The 23,318-nt window shown below is 39.8% G+C and overlaps 1 protein-coding gene across 7 annotated transcripts in view; it reads right to left on the bottom strand.

The window, feature by feature from the left end:
• LOC140186182 (rap guanine nucleotide exchange factor 1-like) overlaps positions 1-23,318 on the bottom strand; it is a 177,728-nt gene that overhangs the window by 81,389 nt on the left and 73,021 nt on the right. For 6 of the 7 annotated variants that reach the window (XM_072240117.1, XM_072240118.1, XM_072240119.1 and 3 more), the window contains exons 5-9: positions 23,212-23,300; positions 20,324-20,476; positions 18,552-18,684; positions 15,243-15,429; positions 11,637-12,131 (exon numbers count right to left, since the gene is read on the bottom strand). In XM_072240117.1, coding sequence (XP_072096218.1) covers positions 11,637-12,131; positions 15,243-15,429; positions 18,552-18,684; positions 20,324-20,476; positions 23,212-23,300 — 1,057 coding nt within the window. The remainder of the gene's footprint in view (positions 1-11,636; positions 12,132-15,242; positions 15,430-18,551; positions 18,685-20,323; positions 20,477-23,211; positions 23,301-23,318) is intronic. The other variant, XM_072240120.1, reaches the window with a different exon arrangement.

The following is a 23,318-nucleotide window of genomic DNA, read 5'->3' as shown; positions in this document are numbered from 1 at the left end:
TAGCCAATTCAAATGGTATTGAATTTTAAGATAATTATGTTGCCAAATGCCTGCTGCACAGGATGGTGGATGTAAAGGATTTAGGAAATTCTGCTGTATTCTTGGTAAAGACTTACAGGACATTTTCTGGACAGCAAACACTAAAGCATATGGAAATAATGTACAGACTGCCTAAAAACAAGGGAGGAGATAGCGAGCAAAAGTTTAACTCACATTTCTCACCAAGCGTTTAGGTTATACACCCACCTATCTGTTTGAAGCATTTTAATGGTTTTCCATATAGAAATTACTAGTTTATAGTATAATCTTTCTGAAATGCCCAAACCAGTTAAAGCACACCCATTTCCTTAAGTAATGGGAAAGACATTTGTAAAAGCACAATTAAAAGATATGAAAGATATGAAAAGTACATTGTTTGCTCGTAAGAGTGTTACACAGCGTAAAACGAGACATAATTAAGCGTTTCGATCGTGGTGAATGAAGTATGGACAAAGTGAGTTTGGCTTGTAGAAGTTGACGAAGATGATGTTGAAGAAGTTTTAGTATCCCATGACCAAGAACTGATAGATGAAGAGCTGATGCAATTGGAAGAGGAAAGGATAACAATCGAACCCCAATGCAGTAGTGAACAGACCGAAAGTGAAGTCGTCCAGGAACTGAACGTGAAGCAACTGCGTGAGATTTCCACTGCAATGAATGCAGAAAAGTACAACTTTAATTTTGAAAGGGTACGTAGCTTTAGGGCATATTTGCAGGATGGTTTGAATGCTTACAAAGAACTATATGATCGAAAAATGCTCGAGGCTAAGCAGTCAGGCATACTGTCGTTTTTCAAGCCTTCCACATCAGCCACAGCAGACGACGAACCTCGACCTTCGACATCAAGGCAGGCAGATATAGAAGAAGATGGCCTGCCTGCCCTGATGGAAACAAGACGACGTTGAGATGACACCCCAGTGGTCCCAGCCCCTGGGCCATGGACCGATACATTGCCGCAGAGAATGCAGTGGTAGCCGGGATGCACCCAACACATCTTTAAGAAAAAAGCTTTAGTAAACAAGCTAATTAATTAGGTGCCGCCCGGCATGTAAATGTCGGCCCAGATCACTGGCTACCGCTGTACCACTGCATGCTTCGTGGATCGGTATCGTTTCCCAGCCTGGAGGTTGGGGTCCACCGCACCACCCCAACCTCCGACGACTCAGCCTAACACGCCATCATCAGCGTGCTTGGCACTGTCTTCCCGATTCCGGTAAGTGATACTACACTGTACATACATTATTTTTACTTTATATAGGCTGTGTATTTTTATGTGTTATTTGGTATGATTTGGCAGCTTCATAGCTTAAAGGTTACTGGAGAGAGAGTTTCTGCCGAGAGCGCTTGCGTGAGATTTTCGCTACGGAGAACAGTGCGGCAATGATTGTAGAAAAGTATCTCTATTTTATATAGGCTGTGTATTTATCATATCATTCCGCTTTTACTATATGTTACTGTTATTTTAGGTTTATGTGTTATTTGGCATGATTTGGTAGGTTATTTTTCTTTTGGGTCTGCGAAAGCTCACAAATTTTTCTCATATAAATAAACAGTAATTGCTTCTTCACTTTATGACATTCCAGCTTACGAACCGTTTCATAGGAACGCTCTACCTTCTGATGGCGGCGGAAACCTGTATCCCAGAAATATTGATGAATTGAAACAGTTTTATATGGAGGAATGGTGTAAAATGCCTTCTCACTGTTGTACAAAGTCTGATCTTCAGCTACAGGAAATGTTTGGTGGAAGTTATTCTGCTAAAGGAGGTTCTACCAGTTATTAAATACAAGGGTTCACATACTTTTCCAGCCTGAACTGTGAATGATTAAACAATGTGTTCAAAAGATATGAAAAGTACATTGTTTGTGTTTTATTAATTGATTTGTCTATTATTGTAACTTAGATGAAGATTAGACATTTTATGAGAATGCAGAAAAGCAATTAATTGCAAAGGGCTCACAAACTTTTTCTTGCAACTATATCTAGATCTATTTTGCATTCTTATCATTTGATGCTTTTAACATTTGGGCCAAGCTTTTATTCACTAGTATATGTAGTGAGCTTAATTATGACCAGGAGAACTTTTTATTGTGTTGAAGATGAAAAGCAACTTTTAATTCAATACATTGTCCACTTTGGACCGCAAAATTTCACACCAAACAGAAATAACAGGAGTTACTCAGTATAAAGCTAAACTTAAGAAATACTTTACAAAATGTGATACATTTCAAAGTAATTCTGTACAGAAACAGTTAATTTCTTACATTTTTCAGTGCCAATCATATAATCCTCCATTAAGTCATAATAAATAGTGTAATGGCTTCTTTGTAATGTTTTGCTTCTCTGTAATGTTCACTGCTTAGGTAACAGTTTCTCCGTAGCAGCAATGTTTGGGTTATGGCTAGAGATAACAGGGCTTTGGAATGCAGGGGGTTAACCAATCAGGAGTTTGTTGCCCTGTTTTGTGATTCTGGAAGCAGTTGATTTCATGGGCTTTTGCTAGAGGGAGAGAGAGAAAGAGAGAGAGAGAAAGAGAGAGAGAGAAAGAGAGAGAGAGAAAGAGACAGAGAAAGAGAGAGACAGAGACAGAGACAGAGACAGAGACAGAGACAGAGACAGAGACAGAGACAGAGACAGAGACAGAGACAGAGAGAGAGAGAGAGAGAGAGAGAGAGAGAGAGAGAGAGAGAGAGAGAGAGAGAGAGAGAGAGAGAGAGAGAGAGAGAGAGAGAGAGAGAGAGAGAGAGAGAGAGAGAGAGAGAGAGAGAGAGAGAGAGAGAGAGAGAGAGAGAGAGAGAGAGAGAGAGAGAGAGAGAGAGAGAGAGAGAGAGAGAGATGGACAGAAGACACGAATGGAGAGATTTGGTAGACCGCCGGATGGGGTGGACTCAGAGCGGGAGTCTGAAGGTCAGTGACACTCAGAGGAGACTGATGGTGGAAGGTGGAGTACTGAACTGAGTGAGCTCCAACTTTGAGTGCACAGACTGTTTAATAAGATTTGGGCCCTTTTTCTTTTATATTTTGTTTCTCTACTAACCATATAGTCAAAGCAAGAGTTATAAAGCTTAATCATTTAATCACATATTGTGTACTGTTTGTTATTTTGGGGTACTGATGTGTAACAGGGGACATATCGCGTAGCATCCACCCGGGCAGGGGGTTATCACCCCCTATATTAAGCCGCTGGGCGAAGCAAGTGTTACAATAGTATCTTCCTTCCCCACCAAGCAGGATCATTAATTTTTAGAATTTTGTTTGTAACCTCAATCAGCTACTTTAAAATAGGAGCCACATTAAAATAAGATTTCTTATTGTTATGCTCATCATGGTACTTCCAAAGCAAAAGATGCATCTTAATTTGATTTGCCCTTGGATTTGGTAAAGATCTATATATCCACTTTTAATTGTTTTGTTGAGGTGACTTGCGAAGGAAAATTAATCATTTTGCCCTGCATTCTATTTTAGAAAACATATTAGTTCCTTTTACTGGATCATTTACTTTTGGGAGAAGTGGAGTTTCACACTGTTCCATCACATTGCCTTTTACCAATTAGGTGTTCTGGGCAAAATAGACCAATAAATTCACCACAATAGTAATACTACTTCCTTGCTGAATGGCAAGGCTGCAAAACAAGCTTGTTTTCACTTCTCAGTCTCTTTTCAGCAAAATATGCAAATCTGCATTAACTGATATTAATTGATCTGAGTTCTTTCACCATTTTTCAAGACTGTTTCAATTTCTTCGTGATGCATAACCACCTTACAAAATACACATGGGGTGCTTAAAAACGGGTTTCCAAAACTAAATTAAATTGCTCGCTGTACCCATCACCTTGAAATATGGTCTTAAGTCCCCATGCTAGAGAAAGCAGCTAGGAATGAGAACTACTGGGGCATTTTTTTTTCCCCTTTCTTCAACCAATGGCCACAGCAGCAAATTGCAAATATCAATTCAGCAGAGGCAAGGAAGAGAATCCACAGCCTCCCAGGCCATTGCGAATGATGCATCAGTCACCCAAGTTTTCCTGTTCATACAACGAACACCATGTTCCAACTGGCATAAGGGCAAATTACTGATGCCTTTGAATGAACAGTTTTCAATATAACATGCTTCCGTATAGGCATGTAAAGTATCAAGCAAAACAAGGAACATTTCCTGAAATAATCTACTTAGAAAAACCATAAATATAAATAACGTCCAAGCTATTACAAGAATTACAATATTTTAAGTTAAACCCCAATTCATTTAATCTTTTTCCAAAAATTAATACAAATTAAGGTATTTTATATACATTTTATGGAGTGCCATTATAAAATAAATCAGACTAGATAAAATTAATATCACTTTCTGCAAGAAACTGGACAAAGCCAGGCAAACAGTTCCTTTTTCAATGCCACTGAAATACAAAGAAAGCCAAAGCCTATTTACAAGATATTTTTGTACAAGCCATGAAACAATATAACAAGAATTGCATTACTTCAGTATATGGTTCTGGTTTACACATGGAGCAAACTAACTGGAGAACAAATCAGCACCATGAACCAAAAACTACAGCTCATATGCTCAGACACCAGTGTTAGGATGTGAACTTCCTGGATTACACATTTAAAATCAACCAACTATTTCAATTTTTTTAAATTGAAAAGCTGAGAAATTTGATCTCAATTTTCAGTTTCAGAAAATCCATGTTAAACATCATGAATCATAACATTATGGCATTTTGTAACTCTAACATACTATATGAAAAGTTGAAATTACCTATACAGATACTTTACTCCAAATAATCTCCCTCTAACTTCTGTGTTACCAGAACAAACCTGGTCAGGAATCACAACACAACCCACTGCAGAAAGCTTGTAAGTGTGACAATGGCTTCTGATGTATTGCAGAGCATATTCAGAAATTTGAGTGCTAGAGCATCAAAAATCAAGAGAAACCAGAATGTAACTACAGGGGATACTTTAAAAAAATCTTACCCCAAAAAAGTCTTTAAAAGGTTGTACTAACTTGCAGCACAGAAGAAAGCTCAATACACTACTGTCAGATTTTGCGTTGAGCTACTCAGAGAACATTTGATGCTACAACGGTAGCTGGAGATTCAATATTTTTGCCTTTGCAATTAGATAGATAGATAGATATATTTTATTAATCCCGAGGGAAATTTGGTTTCGTTACAGCCGAACCAACCAAGAATAGAGCAATGTAGCAAATAAATAGCGTAAATATAGCAATACAAAAAACCCCAACAATCAAACAACAAAATGCAAAACTATGCCAGGTGGAAAATAAGTCCAGGACCAGTCTATTGGCTCAGGGTGTCTGACCCTCCACGGGAGAAGCTGCACGTTCAATGGCCACAGGCAGGAACGACCTCCCGTGCCGCCAAGTGTTGTAACACGGTGGAATGTGGCCGAAGTCCAGCAGTAAAAAGTTCAATATCCAGTCTGCAAACACGTTCCTCGATCGTAATATACCTCGGACTGCACCATCCGTTGTTAGCCAGATCAGTAAGCACCCCCACTCCTTCACGCCGCTTACCGCTCTCGGTGCACTTCTGGTCAGGCGGAACGGTATTACCCACCGAACTCCTCTTCTCCAAAAGTCTCTGTTGTCTCGACCCGGTCCTCTTTCCTCGGCTTTGTGATCCCCCTCTGTGTGTTTTCCTCCGGATTTCAGCAGGGGTGTCTGCCGCTCTGTTCGCTAAGCCGACCGGAATTTGCTGGTCCGTGGAATACACAATGCGACCTTGCTTCTGTCCCGTGTGTCAGGATGTAACCATTTCCAGCGCTAAAGAAAACCCAAATAAAACTCTCTCTACCAGCATATTAGAGAGGGTGCAGCTTCGACGTGTTACCGTGAGAAAAAAATACAAAGATACGGATATATACCAATGACCTTTCATTTAGGACAGCTGTCCCCAACCACCGGACCGCAGACCGGTACCAGGCAGCAAAGCATGTGCTACCGGGCCGCGAAGAAACAACATGATTTGGCGATATGAGTCAGCTGCACCTTTCCTCATTCCCGGTCACGCTCTGTTGAGCTTGAATACATGCGAGGTCATTACCCGCGCGTCATCCATATTAGCGCGGGAAGGAGATCAACTCCTTGAGCTTGCAAATGACGGCGGGCTGAAAAGTATGTTTGACATAACATCTCTGCCAGCATTCCGGATCAAAGTCAAGGCTAAATATCCTGAGATAGCCACGAAAGCACTGAAAACGTAGCTTCCATTTCCAACATATCTCTGCAATGAAGGCAACGAAAACTAAATTGCGGAATAGACTGGACATAAGGAACCTCCTTCGAGTATCACTGTCTCCATCACCCCTCGATAGGACCGTGTTGTTGCAGGAAAACAAGCCCAGGGATCCCACTGATCCAGCGATATTGGTGTGTTGCAATGATTTTATATGTTCATATGGGGAAAATATGTGCTGTGTGTTTAATATCCAAATGTTACTTAAAAAGTTATGATGCTATTGACTTATATAACTATATAACAATTACAGCACGGAAACAGGCCATCTCCGCCCTTCTAGTCCGTGCCAAACACTACTCTCACCTAGTCCCGCCAACCTGCACTCAGCCCATAACCCTCCATTCCTTTCCTGTCCATATACCTATCTAATTTTTCTTTAAATTATACTTTTGAACCTGTTTCTGCCACTTCTACTGGGAGTTCGTTCAACACTTACTTCAAGCTCCCCTGTCCTCCCCTGATAATTGACTTATCACTATATTCATGCGAGGTAAGTATTGCGCTGTGTGTTTAATATTAAATTCATTAGATAAACCCTTTTAGAAACGAAATTGAGTGTATTAGCCACTTATCACCTATATTCCAATCGTGATTAACCCCCCCCCCCCCCCACCGCCCCCGGGCAGAATCACCAAAAGCGATTTGTAGGGGAAAAAATCGGCATGGTTACACATGTGCACTGGTGCCCGCGCAAGGCTTCATGGTCATTGTAGTCTTTCTTGGGGTAAACACAACATATTTGACTGCTACTCTTGTCCGTTGGCAACCCTACCCCCCCACTACCCCCCCGGTCGGCCGGTCTGCAAGAATATTGTCCATGTTAAACCAGTTCGCAGTGCAAAAAAGGTTGGGGACCCCTGATTTAGGATGACATGTAAAGCCGGAACAGCAAGATGATTTTAGCCCTAAAATGACTCCAGAAATAATTTAAGAATCATTTTTCAAATGGTGATTTCAAAATAATATTGAAATGATCACCTTCATTAGCCAGCCTTTTGGCTGAAGGTTGTTATGTAGTAAAGGGTGGCTCATATAATAAATAGAGGATTCCAACTCTGAAGAATAAAGCAAACAACGGGTCTGACAGAAGTTTCTATAATTTCATACAGGAAATTAAAACTTGACAGAAAAATATTTTTTAAGCATGTAATCACATCTTTGGGAAGTTTGAAATGTCTCACAACAAATGATTACTAATTAGGTCCCATTAAGCAGATTAAAATAGCTGCCAAATTTTACATATCATTTGACATTTGAGGAACCTTTCCATGAATGGTCACATTTTGGTGGCATTAGCTTAGGAAAGAATGCTTGGGCCAGATAAGGACAATAACCTACTCCCCCACTTTTCCCCACTCCCCCAGGGTTATGGAAACAACCAGAGTCTATATTCCCACTGTAAAAACTTATCCAAAAGAAAATAGAGCTCAGAAATTCCTCAATACTCATTAAATTGCCAGATTGTATCAAGTACACAAGTTCTCAACCTTTAGAAGGAATGATACACATGATAGATTTTGTATTAGCTTTGTAAAATAACCTTAGCATGCTATTGCAAATTTTACAATATTAAATTCAATATTAAATACCAAAACCTACTTTGAACATTTTGTTAGAAATCATGAATCTCACCCAACACCTACAAGTACATATATTGTGCTTAAGCCTTGAGAATCATCATTCTTGATCCAAGCAAGATATGCCTCTGTACTACATGTGGCTTAAGACATTAAGTTCCATCTTCAATATTTTTTCCTTATATTCAAATTGCTGTGAATGATAGCTTTATTTATTAGTGTGTCAGGAAAATGTCTATTTTCCATAGTTTTAAACTTAATTAAACATTTTTTAAAAATTTAATAGCTTTCAATTACTATTTTAGATCCATTCAATATATTATCTCTCATCCCCATTTAAGTTCCTATATTTTACCAAAGAGAAAACAATATTTTGCTAACTTCCCAATTCCTGTCACTTATCCTGTCAACTGGGATAAATATTTTGGAAAAATAATTAAGATGTAGCTGATTTGAGCACATTTTTTGAAAAGTGCAAACTTTAAACATCAACCCTGTTTTATCATTGGTAGGCCAATTCAGTGTCATAACAGTAAAACTGATAGAAGCTTTACTGAAAATACAGCAACAAGCCAAATGGTGAATGTTTCAGAGCAAAGTCTCCCACAGCATATATATTTCAGATTAATGTACTATGATCATCCAAGATAGTTAAGGGGAGTGAATATTGGAAGTATCTTGAGACTCATTTGTTCAATCATTTACTGACACTTACAATCTTGCACAAGATGGAACATCAATGCAAGATGGCAGCAGCAACTAATGGTGACGTCCTGCAGATAGTTCATGAAACGACTATTTCTACTACTTTAGGTATACTTCTTCTACTAATCTGTGTACAATTGGAGCCTGTAATTTACATTTTGATGATGTGTTTTTGAGCTGAGCAACCTGGTGCTTTTGCAGTCTCCGAGGGAATTCAGCATTGTTGACAGCAAGGCTGGGAAAAGAGTGTGCGGCCTAATGGCAGAGCGCAAACCCATGGTTAACACCGATTCTCGACAATTTGCCAATTAAAATGCCGAGCAAAAATGAAATCAATGAGGATAAGAGCAGAAGGCAAGCAGGTGATCAGCGCTGCCTGCCTGCATTTGACTGGTCTCCCTCTCCCTTCACTGCTGCCACACCAAGGTCAGGAGTCTTGGGTCTTGGGCAAATTTTGATTAATGCAGTTTGTGGATTGGACTTATTTTGAAGAGGACTCTGTAGTTCATGTTATATGTGTTTATGATTAGTCCTTTTTTATTTAATGCTATTTTGTGCAATTTTGATTGGGGTGAACTTACTCTGCAGCCTGCAATCAATGAAAGACACAGCACTAAAGTGAACTGAGCTAAACTGAACACTCTTGGACAGCTTCAAGGACTCTGTGGTTTGATGTTTAATATTCTGTCTGTTATTCACTCGTTTTTTTGACGTATGCGCGATTTTTTTTGTGCATTGGGTATTTGATGTTTTCTTTGAACGGGTTCCATGGTGTTTCTGTGCTTCGTGGTTGTCTGCTGGAAGACAAATCTGTGTTGTATACTGTTTATATACTTTGTTAACAAATATACTTAATCTTTGAATAAAAACATAATTCAAATACTCATTGTGATAAATTCTTAAACTTTTAAAATTATCCATATTTCTGAGTAACCATTTATTTTAAACAGGATTATTTTCACATTACTTTTGGAAAACCTTTGCTTTAAAAGATCAAAATATTCAGGATCTTTGCCTTATGAATTGGTTTTACTGCCAATTGCAAACATCTGACACCAGTCACAATTCAATGCCAGCAGCTTCACTTCTTCAGTCAGCCAGAACTTAATCCTCAACTCTAAGCAAGCAGAAGCTCAACTTTTGAGTCTAGAATAATTAACCTAAACTTATATGTTCAATGATATATTGAAAGTGCAAAAAAAATACAATATACACACACATTCCAAAATGCCAAGAAGTATATTAAGTCAGGAGAACCACAAGTTCTTTATGGAAGTGTTCCAAGTCAAAAGCTAGCTTTACTTTAGGTCATAAACAGACAACTACATCAAGTGCCTTTGCTGCAGAGGCATTTTCTTTGACTGAATCCTTCAAAGTTAGCTACTTTCCACTTAGGACAATTGAGAATTGGCCTCATAATTCTTGATCAGATTGGAGAATTACAGCTACAGTTAACGCCAATGGAATATTCAAGGCAAATAAATATAAAAGACAGAGAGTTGTACCAGAAATGCTCAAAAGACTGCAACCTGATCTCACACACACATCTGATGAATATTGACCATCTAGCAAGTGATGTGTTATTGACCCTGCACTTCTTAAAGATAGCCATTGCTGATTTGATGGTGCTGTCAAGTGTGGGCTCGACGAGTAACTGCAAATTTTAGACCTTGCTGCTGATATTGGGCAGTGGTGGAGGGAATGAGTACTTAAAGAGTATTCGGATGTCAATCAAGCAGATTACTTGTACCTGTACTAAATATTGCTATGCTTTGAATACTAATGAAGCGGCACACATCCAGGCAGAGAGTATTCCATTAAACTCCTCACATGCATTCTATGTGGTGGGAAGGTTTTGTTCTGTTAGGAGACAAATCACTCACTATGTAATATCCAACCTTTGACATTTTCTTGTTAACCAACCACAGCATGTGTATGGATGGCACCCTTGACCAGACTGGAACTGAAAGGTAAAGCAATAGCCAAGCATCTTAGCTCTGCCACAAAGGGCATGTCACATGGAAAGGAAAATGTCTATCACTAGATTTATTACAAGACCTAATTTTAGAAGAAAACAAATTAGGCAGAACTAGCTACAGATTTGTTCCAGGAACCACAAACTTCCTTTTCCTCTTGGTGACAGAGAAATGATTCATGGTCAGCTGAGCTGATTTTTGTTATAGATATTCCTTTTATAAAATCAAACAGCAATGGACAAATAGTATGGGAAAAGAAACGTTATTTGAGTTAGATATGGCCCTTGTGGCTATGGGGGTCAGGGGGTATGGAGGGAAGGCTGGGGCGGGGTTCTGAGTTGGATGATCAGCCATGATCATAATAAATGGCGGTGCAGGCTCGAAGGGCCGAATGGCCTACTCCTGCACCTATTTTCTATGTTTTCTATATTTCTATGTCATAACCTTGTAATAATGTGCTTTGATATTTCAAAGAGCCAGTTACAAATGGAAAATAACAATGCAGTACTTATTATAAAAATAAAACTGGCTCAGCTTCTGAATATGCTCAAGATATACAACCCATTGGATTTATTAAAATCCAATTTGGCTTTTCAGTCTAATTAATGCCAACTTTATTAACACCAATGTCATTACTAAAGTAGCCAATGGCCAGTGTTGCAATAACTTATCAGAAGAACTTCAGTTACATAATGACACTGCCAAGTCACAGTATAAAATATATTAAACAATATTATAACCAATATTTAAGTAAAGACCTTGCAAATACTCCATGCATATGAACAGAGATGGAAAATCAACAGCACAAATACAGAATTCATCCAGCCAAAAGATCATCCTGCCAAAAGAGTTCCACTTTGGACAAAGGTGTCTGTTGTAAAAGGAACAACTCAAGGTGATAGGTAAAGGACCATTGGACCCATATCATGCACTAAAACATGCTATTGGTGAAGAGTTATAATTCTCTTCACCAATGAGCAGAGTGTATATTGCATATTCACACTAAAGTAGCACACTTTATACTTCAACAACAATAGAAGTATTAACATTGAAATGTTGAAGAGGTAAATACTCACTGTGCCTGGCCTTTTTTTCTGGGAGCGGAGGAGGCTTCTCAGGTACTCCTGCCATTTCTGAAACATCAATATCCTGGAATCCAACTGACATCGATGGAACTCCTTGTTGCCTTGGTGAAACTACAGCAAATGGAGGGTATTGCACTGTTGGCACAGCAGAATTCTGCATTTCTTCCTCAGAAATATTGTCATACTGTGAAGGAAATCTCTCATAAGAAACCCTAGATCCTGAACTCTCTGATGAACCAGCACTCTTGCGTTTCTTCTCTGGTAATGCCGGTGGTATTTGCATTGGTGAAGCATTAGTCTGCGGCCCCAGCCGCCAGTCAGGCACTGCTTGTGAAGTAAATGTCTGCCCAGGAAGAGGTGAACTGGATTCTACTGCTGACTCTGGTAGCGGGCTTAGCATGCCTGAAATGTGTTGCGAATTCTGATCAGCATTTGAAAGATCCTGATGCAGGAAGTCATAATCGGGATCATAATTTTCTGGATTATCTGCAAAAAAAAGTTTAAAATTAATTAAAAGGTGTGAGGTACACCCAGCTACATCTCGTAACTTTGTATCAGATACCCTTGCAAGTAAAAAACTGATTCAGCAGGATTATTAATCGATACAGAAGCCTTTAAGGGGAGCATGCAGTGTAACCTTTCATTTCAACAATGGTTACCTTCTCAAATACCAGAGATCCCTTTTTTAAGCTTACATGTCTTTGATGGAGATTGAGATACGTAGGATCTAAGGCAAAGGAGATTCAAAACTGACTAGTTAATAGGAGGCAGTGGGTGATGACCGTGGATTAGTTTGTGAATTGAGGCCAATGACCAGTGGTGTAATCCTATGATCGGTGCTGGCAAACTTCCTGTTACATACATTAATGACTTAGATGTGAACATAGGACATATGATTAATAAGTGTGGAGCTGACAATAAAATAGGCATTGTTGACAGCGCAGAGGATAGTTTTGGGAAAATATCTTAGAAAAATTACCCTAGAATTACTAAAACAGGCAAAGCAATGGTAGGTGAAATTTAACCTTGATAACTGTGAGATGATGCATTTTGGTAAGGTCATAAAACTGGGAAAAGGATATAATGCTGAGGCTTAATAAGGCATTGCTCAGACTACATTTGGTGGATTGTGAGCAGTTTGGAACTCTATAACAAAACTCACAGTAAATTTATTATCAAGGTACATATATGTCTCCATATACAACACTGAGATTAGTTTTCTTGCGGGAATACTCATAAATCCAAGAACTATAATAGAATCAATGAAAGACTGGATGGACAATCAATGTGCAAAAGACAACAAACCGTGCAAATACAAAAAAAAAGCAATAAATATCAAGAACATGAGACAAAGTGTCCTTGAAAGCGAGTCCATAGGTTATGGGAACAGTTCTGTGGTGAGGAGAGTAAAGCTGAGTGACATTATCCCTACTGGTTCAAAAGCCTGATGTTTGAGGGGTAATAACTGTTTTTGAACCTAGTAGTGAAAGCCCTGAGTATCCTGTACCTTCTTCCTGATGGCAGCAGCGAGAATGTGATGGAGGTCCTTGATGATGGATGCTGCTTTCCTGCGACAATGGTCCATGCAGATGTGGTCAATGGTGGGGAGGATTTACCTGTAGTAGACTGGGCCATATGTGCTACTTTTTGTAGAATTTTCCATTCAAGGGCATTGGTGTCTCCATACCAGGCTATGATGCAACCAGTCAATATACCCTCCACCACACATCTTTAGAAGTCTGTCAAAGTTTTAGATGTCATGCTGAATCTCTGCAAACTTCTAAGAAAGTAGAAGTGTGTCATGCTTCCTTTGTAATTGCACTAATATGCTGGGCCTAGGATACGTCATTTGAAATTACAACACCAAGGAGTTTAGAGGTGCTGACCCTCTTCACCTCTGATTCCCCCAACGAAGACTGGCTCATGGACCTCCGGCGTCCTCCTCCTGAAGTCAATAATCAGCTCCTTGGTCTTGCTGACCTTTAGTGCAAATTTGTGGCACCACTCAGCCAGATTTTCGGTCTCACTCTAATAAGCTGATTCGTCACCACCTTTGATTCAGTCACTGACAGCAGAGTCATCAGCAAAGTTAAATAAGGCATTAGGGCTGTGCTTAGTCTCACAATCTTAAGTGTAAAGGGCTCAGAACAGGAGGCTAAGCTCACAGTCTTGTGATCACACAATCATATCCAAGAAAGGATATGCTGGCATTGGAGAGGATCCAGAGGAGGCTCATCAGAATGATCAGCATTTGACAGCTCTGGGCCTGTACTTGCTGGAGTTTAGAAGAAAGGGGGGTGGGGGCGGGAATCTCATTGAAATCTACCAAATATTGAAAGGTCTAGAAAGAGTGAAGGATATTTCCTATGATGGGAGAGTCTAGGACCAGAGGGCACAGCCTCAGAATATAAGGATGTCCCTTTAGAACAGATAGGAGGATGTATTTCTTTAGCCCGAGGGTGGTGAAGGCTGAGTCACTAGGTATATTTAAAGTGGCGGTTGATGGGTTCTTGATTAGTAAGGGCAAAGATTATGGGGAGAAGGCAGGAGAATGGGGTTGTGAGGGAAAATAAATCAGCCATGATTGAATGGTGGAGCAGACATGATGGGTCGAATAGCCTAGTTCTGCTCTCATGTCTTATCGTCTCATAAGAGATGGTACAGCTCGAAGAAATACTGAGGTTACTTACCTTTATTAGGCAAACAATACAAGATCAGGGAGGTTAAGGCACAACTTAAAATATTCACAGGTGGAGTACTGTGTGCATTCTGGGAACCATATTGCGGGATAAATTCAATTGCATTGAAGGGGGTGTAGAGGAAATTCAGCATGCTGTTGTCCGGGATAGAGCATTCAGTTGTGATGAGAGAGTCATCACTGGTTGGGTTGGTTGGGCTTGTGTTTCTTGGAACGTCAGAGACTGCAGAGGGCTCTGATTAAGGTGCACAAAATTATAAAGGGCAAGGATAGGCTAGGTAACTAAAAATGGAAGTCAGAGATCTGAGTAAGGCATTGAGAGGATTGGAGAAATGTTGATGCCCTTGGGGTGTTACAATCTGTAGCACACTGTTTCAAGTGGATATGACAGATATTCTCATGTTTATGCATTTAGACAAACACTATTATTGCTGAAACATAGAAGGCTATCGACCAAGTGCTGCCATTAGCATAGACAGGTACTTGATGGTTGACATGAGCATTGGTGTTCCTAATGGCATGCTCCTATGCAACTTGACTACATTGCTCTATTTATACTTTGAATACAATGGGGACAAGTAATGAGATTTAAGACAAATTTTATTTTTGTCTGCTTTATATTGACTTATCCCCACTGGAAACAATTTCCCTTCCTTCACACTAAATAATCATAAATTACTACAAGTTCCATGCATGTTTCTGTGAGGAGAGAAAGTGGAGGTTGAGTGAAAAAAAGACCAATGTAAACTTCTTTCAACAGGCTTTCAAAAAGCAAATACACTAGAGACCTACACATACTATATATTGGAAACTATATATTGTAGGGAAAGAAAAGGGTGAGAAAATCAATGTGTCAATTTAATGCTAATATCTTTGAAAAAGAAACAATGCTGGCTTACCAAGTGTTTCACAGCTTGTGTTCTGTGAACACTGCCCACTATCGTTGTCCAGTGATGACAGCTGTTCATCTGACTTGCTCAGCTTTCCTATGCTGTTACACGGAGATACCCTTGGTGATTCTCCACCGTAGGAGTGGCTGCCACCAGACAGTCGCCTTTGTAAGTAACAATCCAAACTGTCAAACTCCTAAACATACAAGACACTAATTAATTTTTTATCATCTTCATCACATCAATTTAAGAACAATTTACAGTCAAATACATTCTTTCATTTATATATAATGCAACATAATCACTGCAGTTCTTAAGTATAAATGGAAAAATGTATGATGCATGAACTAACATTCTCCAAACAAAGATCTATCATGATCAACTAAAAATTAAAGGTAATTGAATATTCAGCAGGCTGGATGCAGAAGTTTAAAAAAGGCAAGGTATTAGGTTTTTAAAGCACCTGCTGATTAAGAAGCAGCAGAGAAATTAATTGATGAGATTGTCAAGATCATTACCATACTAGATCTAGTACTAGGTAACGAACCGGGTCAGGTCACAGATCTCTCAGTGGGTGAGCATCCCTGGCCTTTAGCGTTATTATGGAAAAGGACAGAATCAGAGAGGGCAGGAAAATTTTTAATTGGGGAAGGACAGATTATGAGGCTATAAGGCTAGAACTTGTGGGTGTGAATTGGGATGATGTTTTTTCAGGGAAATGTACTATGGACATGTGGTCGATGTTTCGAGATCTCCTGCAGGATGTTAGGGATAAATTTGTCCTGGTGAGGAAGATAAAGAATGGTAGGGTGAAGGAACCATGGGTGACAAGTGAGGTGGAAGAAGGCAGCATACATGAGGTTTAGGAAGCAAGAATCAGATGGGTCTATTGAGGAATATAGGGTAGCAAGAAAGGAGCTTAAGAAGGGGGTGAGAAGAGCAAGAAGGGGGCATGAGAAGGCCTTGGTGAGTAGGGTAAAGGAAAACCCCAAGGCATTCTTCAATTATGTGAAGAAAAAAAGGATAACAGGAGTGAAGGTAGGACCGATTAGAGATAAAGGTGGGAAGATGTGCCTGGAGGCTATGGAAGTGAGCGAGGACCTCAATGAATACTTCTCTTTGGTATTCACCAATAAGAGGGAACTTGATGGCGGTGAGGACAATATGAGTGAGGTTGATGTTCTGGAGCATGTTGATATTAAGGGAGAGGAGGTGCTGGTGTTGTTAAATACATTAGGATAGATAAGTCCCCGGGGCTTGACGGAATATTCCCCAGGCTGCTCCACGAGGCGAGGGAAGAGATTGCTGAGCCTCTGGCTAGGATCTTTATGTTCTTGTTGTCCACGGAAATGGTACCAGAGGATTGGAGGGAGGCGAATGTTGTCCCCTTGTTCAAAAAAGATAGTAGGGATCGTCCGGGTAATTATAGACCAGTGAGCCTTACGTCTGTGGTGGGAAAGCTGTTGGAAAAGATTCTTAGAGATAGGATCTATGGGCATTTAGAGAATCATGGTCTGATCAGAGACAGTCAGCATGGCTTTGTGAAGGGCAGATCATGTCTAACAAGCCTGATAGTGTTCTTTGAGGAGGCGACCAGGCATATAGATGAGAGTAGTGCAGTGGATGTGATCTACATGGATTTTACTAAGGTACTTGACAAGGTTCCACACGGTAGGCTTATTCAGAAAGTCAGAAGGCATGGGATCCAGGGAAGTTTGGCCAGGTGGATTCAGAATTGGCTTGTCTGCAGAAGGCAGAGGGTCGTGGTGGAGGGAGTACATTCAGATTGGAGGATTGTGACTCGTGGTGTCCCACAAGGATCGGTTCCGGGACCTCTACTTTTCGTGATTTTTATTAACGACCTGGACGTGGGGGTAGAAGGGTGGGTTGGCAAGATTGCAGATGACACAAAGGTTGGTGGTGTTGTAGATAGTGTAGGGGATTGTCAAAGATTGCAGAGAGACATTGATAGGATGCAGAAGTGGGCTGAGAAGTGGCAGATGGAGTTCAACCTGGAGAAGTGTGAGGTGGTCCACTTTGGAAGGACAAACTCCAAGGCAGAGTACAAAGTAAATGGCAGGATACTTGGTAGTGTGGAGGAGCAGAGGGATTTGGGGGTACATGTCCACAGATCCCTGAAAGTTGCCTCACAGGTAGATAGGGTAGTTAAAAAAGCTTATGGGGTGTTAGCTTTTATAAGTCGAGGGATAGAGTTTAAGAATCGCGATGTAATGATGCAGCTCTATAAAACTCTGGTTAGGCCACACTTGGAGTACTGTGTCCAGTTCTGGTCGCCTCATTATAGGAAGGATGTGGAAGCATTGGAAAGGGTACAGAGGAGATTTACCAGGATGCTGCCTGGTTTAGAGAGTATGGATTATGATCAAAGATTAAGGGAGCTAGGGCTTTACTCTTTGGAGAGAAGGAGGATGAGAGGAGACATGATAGAGGTGTACAAGATATTAAGAGGAATAGATAGAGTGGATAGCCAGCGCCTCTTCCCCAGGGCACCACTGCTCAATACAAGAGGACATGGCTTTAGGTAAGGGGGATATTAGAGGAAGGTTTTTTTACTCAGAGTGGTTGGTGCGTGGAATGCACTGCCTGAGTCAGTGGTGGAGGCAGATACACTAGTGAAGTTTAAGAGACTACTAGACAGGTATATGGAGGAATTTAAGGTGGGGAGTTATATGGGAGGCAGGGTTTGAGGGTCGGCCCAACATTGTGGGCCTAAGGGCCTGTAATGTGCTATGTTCTTTGTTCTATTACTGATAAAAATCTAACATCAGGGCTATACTACGATGCTGATTGCTTTACACCTTACATAAAACCTAAAAAAAGTACAACACAAATAGTGTACTGTAAACTTTTAATCAAAACACAGTATCATAGGTGGAGACTGAAAGCCTGCCATTATCTGTGTTTGCTCAACAGCTGATTCTCCCAATGCTGCTGTGCTGCTTTTATTACCCTGCATATATTATATTTTCATATTAATGATATGTAATAATTTTTACTACTTACATATGTGTGATGAACAAATGTAAAACAAGACTGCTCACTGATAGCACAAATTCAATCACAAATTATGCAATCCCAAGCTATCTCATTATATATTCCAAAATCTGAAATCCAACACTTCCAGCCCCAAGCATTTTGGATAAGGGATACTCAAATCTGTGGTATAGTTCTAATACATTTGTGTATGTTTTAGCTTGGATATTTTTAGTAACTAATTATACAGAGACCGTTGCTCAGCAACTGTACAAATTATTTCATCTCGTCTAATACCATTCAAAATGTAAACACTTCCCGTACCTGCCTGGTATTAGGTATACTAGAACCACTGGTAGTTCGACTCATAGGACACACTACTGCCACTCTGGTAGGTGAAGGTGCAGACTGTCTCTTTTTGGGCGGTAGAGGTGGTAAAACTGAAGAAGCAGGACTGCTGCAGGTCAAAGAATTCAGTAATTTAATCAACATCACTCAGCACTGTAACAATTTCTTATAAATTTAACCAGAGGGTAGTAAATGAAATGGTTAACTAGAAAAAAATCACAATTAAAGCACCTCAAAGAACAACGTACAAATTGCATTCGTTATTTTAAAAATATAAACGTTCTCTCAGCTCTTTTAATTTCAACGGTACTATCAGAACAGTTGACATTTTTAAAAATTAGTTTTAAAATTCAGCTGTGATCTTACTGAACAATTGGGCAGACATAAGGAACTACCGACATTTGATAAGGCTCTCCATTGTAGGCTCAACCAGAAAGTCACGACACATGGGATGCGTAAAACCTTGGCTGCAGAGATTCAGAATTGACTTGCCCAGAGAAGGCAGAAGGTGATAGTAGATGGAGCATATTCTGCCCGGAAGTTAGTGACTAATTGTTGTAAATAACTTGGAGAAGAAGTGGAAGGGTAAATTAGTGAATTTGCAGATGACACAAAGGTTGCTGGTGTTGTGGACTGTGGATCCTGTACCAATCCAGAAAAGTATGGAAAGTCAAATTTTATGGCAGAGTACAATGATAATGGCAGGATTCTTAGCACTGGGGAAGAACAGAGGGATCTTGGGGTCCAAATGCATAGATCCTTCGAAGTTGTCATGCAAGTTGATAAGGTGGTTAAGGCAGTATATGGCATGCTGGCCTTCATTAATTGGGGAATTGAGTTCAAGAGCTGTGAGGTAATCTTGCAGCTCGATAAAGCTCTGGTCCGACCACACTTGGAGTAACGTGTTAAGTTCTGGTTGCCTCATTATCAAAAGGATGTCAACATTTTAGAGAGGGCATAGAGGAGATTTACCAGGATGCTGCCTGAATAAGAGAGCATCTCTTATGAGGAAAGGATGAGTGAGCTAGGGCTTTTCTCTTTGGAGCAAAGCTGAATGAAAGGCAACTTGATAAAGGTGTATAAGATAATGAGAGGCACAGAGACAGTGGACAGTCAGTACCTATTCCCCCAGGACAATAAAAGCTAATACCAGAGGACATCTGTTTAAGGTAAGTGCAAGAAAATTTAAGGGAGGTGTCATAGAAGCAGGAGTTATATTTTCAGTTAATTTCTTGTGACCAAATGGTTTGGTTTAAAATCCTTTTTTTTTTAACATTTTAAAACAAAAATTGTCCCGGTATTACTGAATGCTTGCAAATAATGCAGTTTCAACAGTCAGTGAGTCTGAGGTGCAGAGCCTCACCAGCTGTCCAAATGGCTTTGTAAATCCCATGGATGGTTGGGTCTGTGACTGCCTCTTTTGTGCACTCAGCAAAGCACTCCAAGTCAGAAGTTCAATATATAAGTAATACAAAATAAATTGAATTAAACTTGGGGTAAGGTTTCGATCCTTTTACTAGAGTTCCAGGTTTTAAAAAAAAACAGTTGAGGAGTTGGATGGAAAACTAGCTTAGCTTGGTTGCTCATTTAATTGGTACTAGTGGCAAGATGGACCAGGCATGTGTATAATGGTTCACCAAAAAGACAGTATTTCTATCAACACAATATTATATAAGAGGCAAAAGTGTTACTGTCTAAGTCACAGACTCTAAATCTCTAAATGCATACAAAACATTGGGCATGTTTACCCATGTTCCATGATACGAATACCAGGCAGTGGCGGCTTTGGTGGAGCACATTCCCCATCTGCAGAGTCTGAAAATGCCTCCAGTGATCTTGTCATTGGAGTAGTTTTCGTTAAAATCTCCTTTTCACGGTCAGTCAAGGGAAGCTCTGTTACACTTTGAGAATCAAGCAACAGATCAAAATAATTTAAAACTTTGTTGGCAGAGATTAACGATAACAAGGAAATAAGCTTTTTCCCCCCACATAAGCTAATATAAACTATGCATCAAAGAACTCTATAAGATGTAGCAAATTTTTAACCATGTGTTATCTGCAACTTAATCAGATGTGGTAATATAGCTGTTATTACTTTTTCTGGTAATGAAAGTGGATGACACTCAAACCGATGATTCAAATTCCGAAGTGTTATGATGCTTATGTGAAATACTTACTGATCTACAAGGAAAGATTCAGACCTAGAAGAACTTGGGCATGTTATAAAAATGTTTAAATTGAGTCTCTGCTAATTATTGGACATACACCATTGTTGAACTTCACCACTGTCAAGGTCCCTTTTCACAGGTTTCAGAGACTTTTATTTATTTATTGACATACAGCATGGAATAGGTCTTTCCAGCCCTTCAAGCCACCAGCAATCCCCCGATTTAATTCTAGCCTAACCATGGGACAATTTATAATGACTAATTAACCTATCAAGTTGTATGTCTTTGGAACGTGGGAGGAGTCCAGAGCACTGGGAGGAAAACCGCATGGTCACTGGAAAAACATACAAACTACTTAGCAGTAGTGGGAATTGAACCCCGGGCGCTGGTTCTGTAAAGTATTGCACTAACTACTAAGCTACCGTGCCTGTATCAATTATTTTCTTCACCCACTACCATCCATCATCTATAGTGGACAAATCAATTTTGGATATATACTGTACAGTAGGGATGGCATTGCCTTGCTCATATGACCCACAAACTAGTAACAATTTAACAAAGTAACTTCAGCCTTACATTATTGTTTGTGTTACTTTATTGCCTACAATATCTACCTATTACGAGGAAAGATTCAGGCAAATGGAAGAAAAAGATTAAAACACCTGGGAGTGGGTGAGTAAAGCTAGAAATGGTCAGAAAAGAAGAAATCATTGAAGAGAATACACCAGAGAAGATTTTGACACAGGTTAGTATAATGAGCCAAAATGCACAACAAAAAAAAATTGGGAAATAAATTCAAAATTTATATCAATTATAAAACTTTGCAAAACCATATATATTTTGCAAAACTTACTGATAACACAAAATATTTATTAGTGAGCAAAAGGCAAGTATTTCTGAAAAAAAAACAACAAAATGCTCATTTAGTTCACTCTCAATTTTGTCCACTTCTTTTCCAATACTTGAAAATTATTATGATGGGAGACTGAGAACTGGCATGTCAACGAAGACTCTTGTTAATTTCTATAAATGCATAGTGGAGAATATTCTGAGTAGTTGCATCAATACACAGGATCACAAGAAGGTTACTGTGTGCAGTGTGCTGTTGGTTATGTGCCTTGTGTTGGCCCTGGAGGAATGTTGTTTTGTTTAGCTATATACTTGTATGGTTCAATGATAATTAAACTTGAACTTGAGGATCATCGATTCAACCAGCTCCTTTATGGGCACACAGCCAACAACCCCCCCCCCCCCAACCACCACCACCAAATCAAGAACATCGTCAAGAGCCTATGATCAAGAAGGTGGCATCTATTTCTAAGGATCCTCACCATCTGGGACATGCCTCTTCTGGTTACTATCATGGAGAAGGTACAGAAGTCTGAAACCCACACTCAACAATCTTCCCCTACATCATCAAGCACATTTCTGAACTGTCCATGAACGTATGAACACTATCTCGTTATTCCTCTTCAGCACTATTTATTTTTGTAACACTGTATATTATGTCTTGCACTGTACTGTTGCTGCAATACAACAAATCTCATGTCATATAAAATACTGATAATAAACCCATCTCTTAGTTCTTACAACTCTAATAGGATAAGAAAGGAGTAACAACAAACTTCACAAACATCCCACCCTGCAAAAACTCAGTTCAGGGAGGTAACACCATCAATGTGTGGGAGACTCCCGGAACTTCCGGGAGAGGTGGAATGTCTGCAATAGAGTAGCTCCTTAGCAGCTAGCCAGCTAGTTTAAATAACGTTAGCTATGCTAATGAACGAATGACACCTGTTAAACTCACCTCAACATGTCGTCTTAACCCACCATGGGCAATAGAAAAGTCACTGTTGCAAACAGTGCAGCGAGCAACACTGTCATTATTTTTGACCCCTATTAGGCAGGGGTACACTTTAGGGTAATCTGGGGTGACGTACATTTTATATTTTCTTTTTTTGGAACACTCTCCCATGGCGTGCGCGCGCTCTCTCTCTCTCGTGGTCACTCTCGCGCTCACTCTCTCTCTCTAGCGCGCCCTCTTGCTCTCCCTCACGCTCTCTCTCTCTCGCTCTCAAAAAAATTGATTTCTGGAATATTGTATATAATTTGCCGGCATCAGGGAGCCACTATTAATATGCAGGAGACTCCCGGAACTTCCAGGGGAGGTGGGATGTCTGTTTCTGTGAAATACAAAGTCTGATTCTCAAGAATATCACAAATATTCAATTTGTAGCAACAAAATTCTCAGACTGTACCATTATTTAAAAACTTATTTCCAAAACATTTTGCTTGCAGCATCAATTCGCATTTACACAGCAAACCCAAATTCACATTTTCACTGAGAGATAAAAGAAAAACATCTAATTCTAATTTTTCACAGCAATGACCTACTGCTCTTTTAGTTTACTTCAAATACAAGATTCAACCTGTTACAAATCTTTAAACCTTGAAATAATTCTTCTTACCTGTCAGTTTTAGCTGTTGGCTGGGTGGGTTTCACTGGAGAGGTGGGGGATGGCTGTTCTTGTTTCTCTATTGTCAGTTTCACAAGCTCCTTTAGAAAAGCAACAAG

Source organism: Mobula birostris, chromosome 22 (assembly GCF_030028105.1).
Source record: "Mobula birostris isolate sMobBir1 chromosome 22, sMobBir1.hap1, whole genome shotgun sequence".
NCBI classification, from domain to species: Eukaryota; Metazoa; Chordata; class Chondrichthyes; order Myliobatiformes; family Myliobatidae; genus Mobula; species Mobula birostris.
This window is presented reverse-complemented; position numbering and strand designations above follow the sequence as displayed.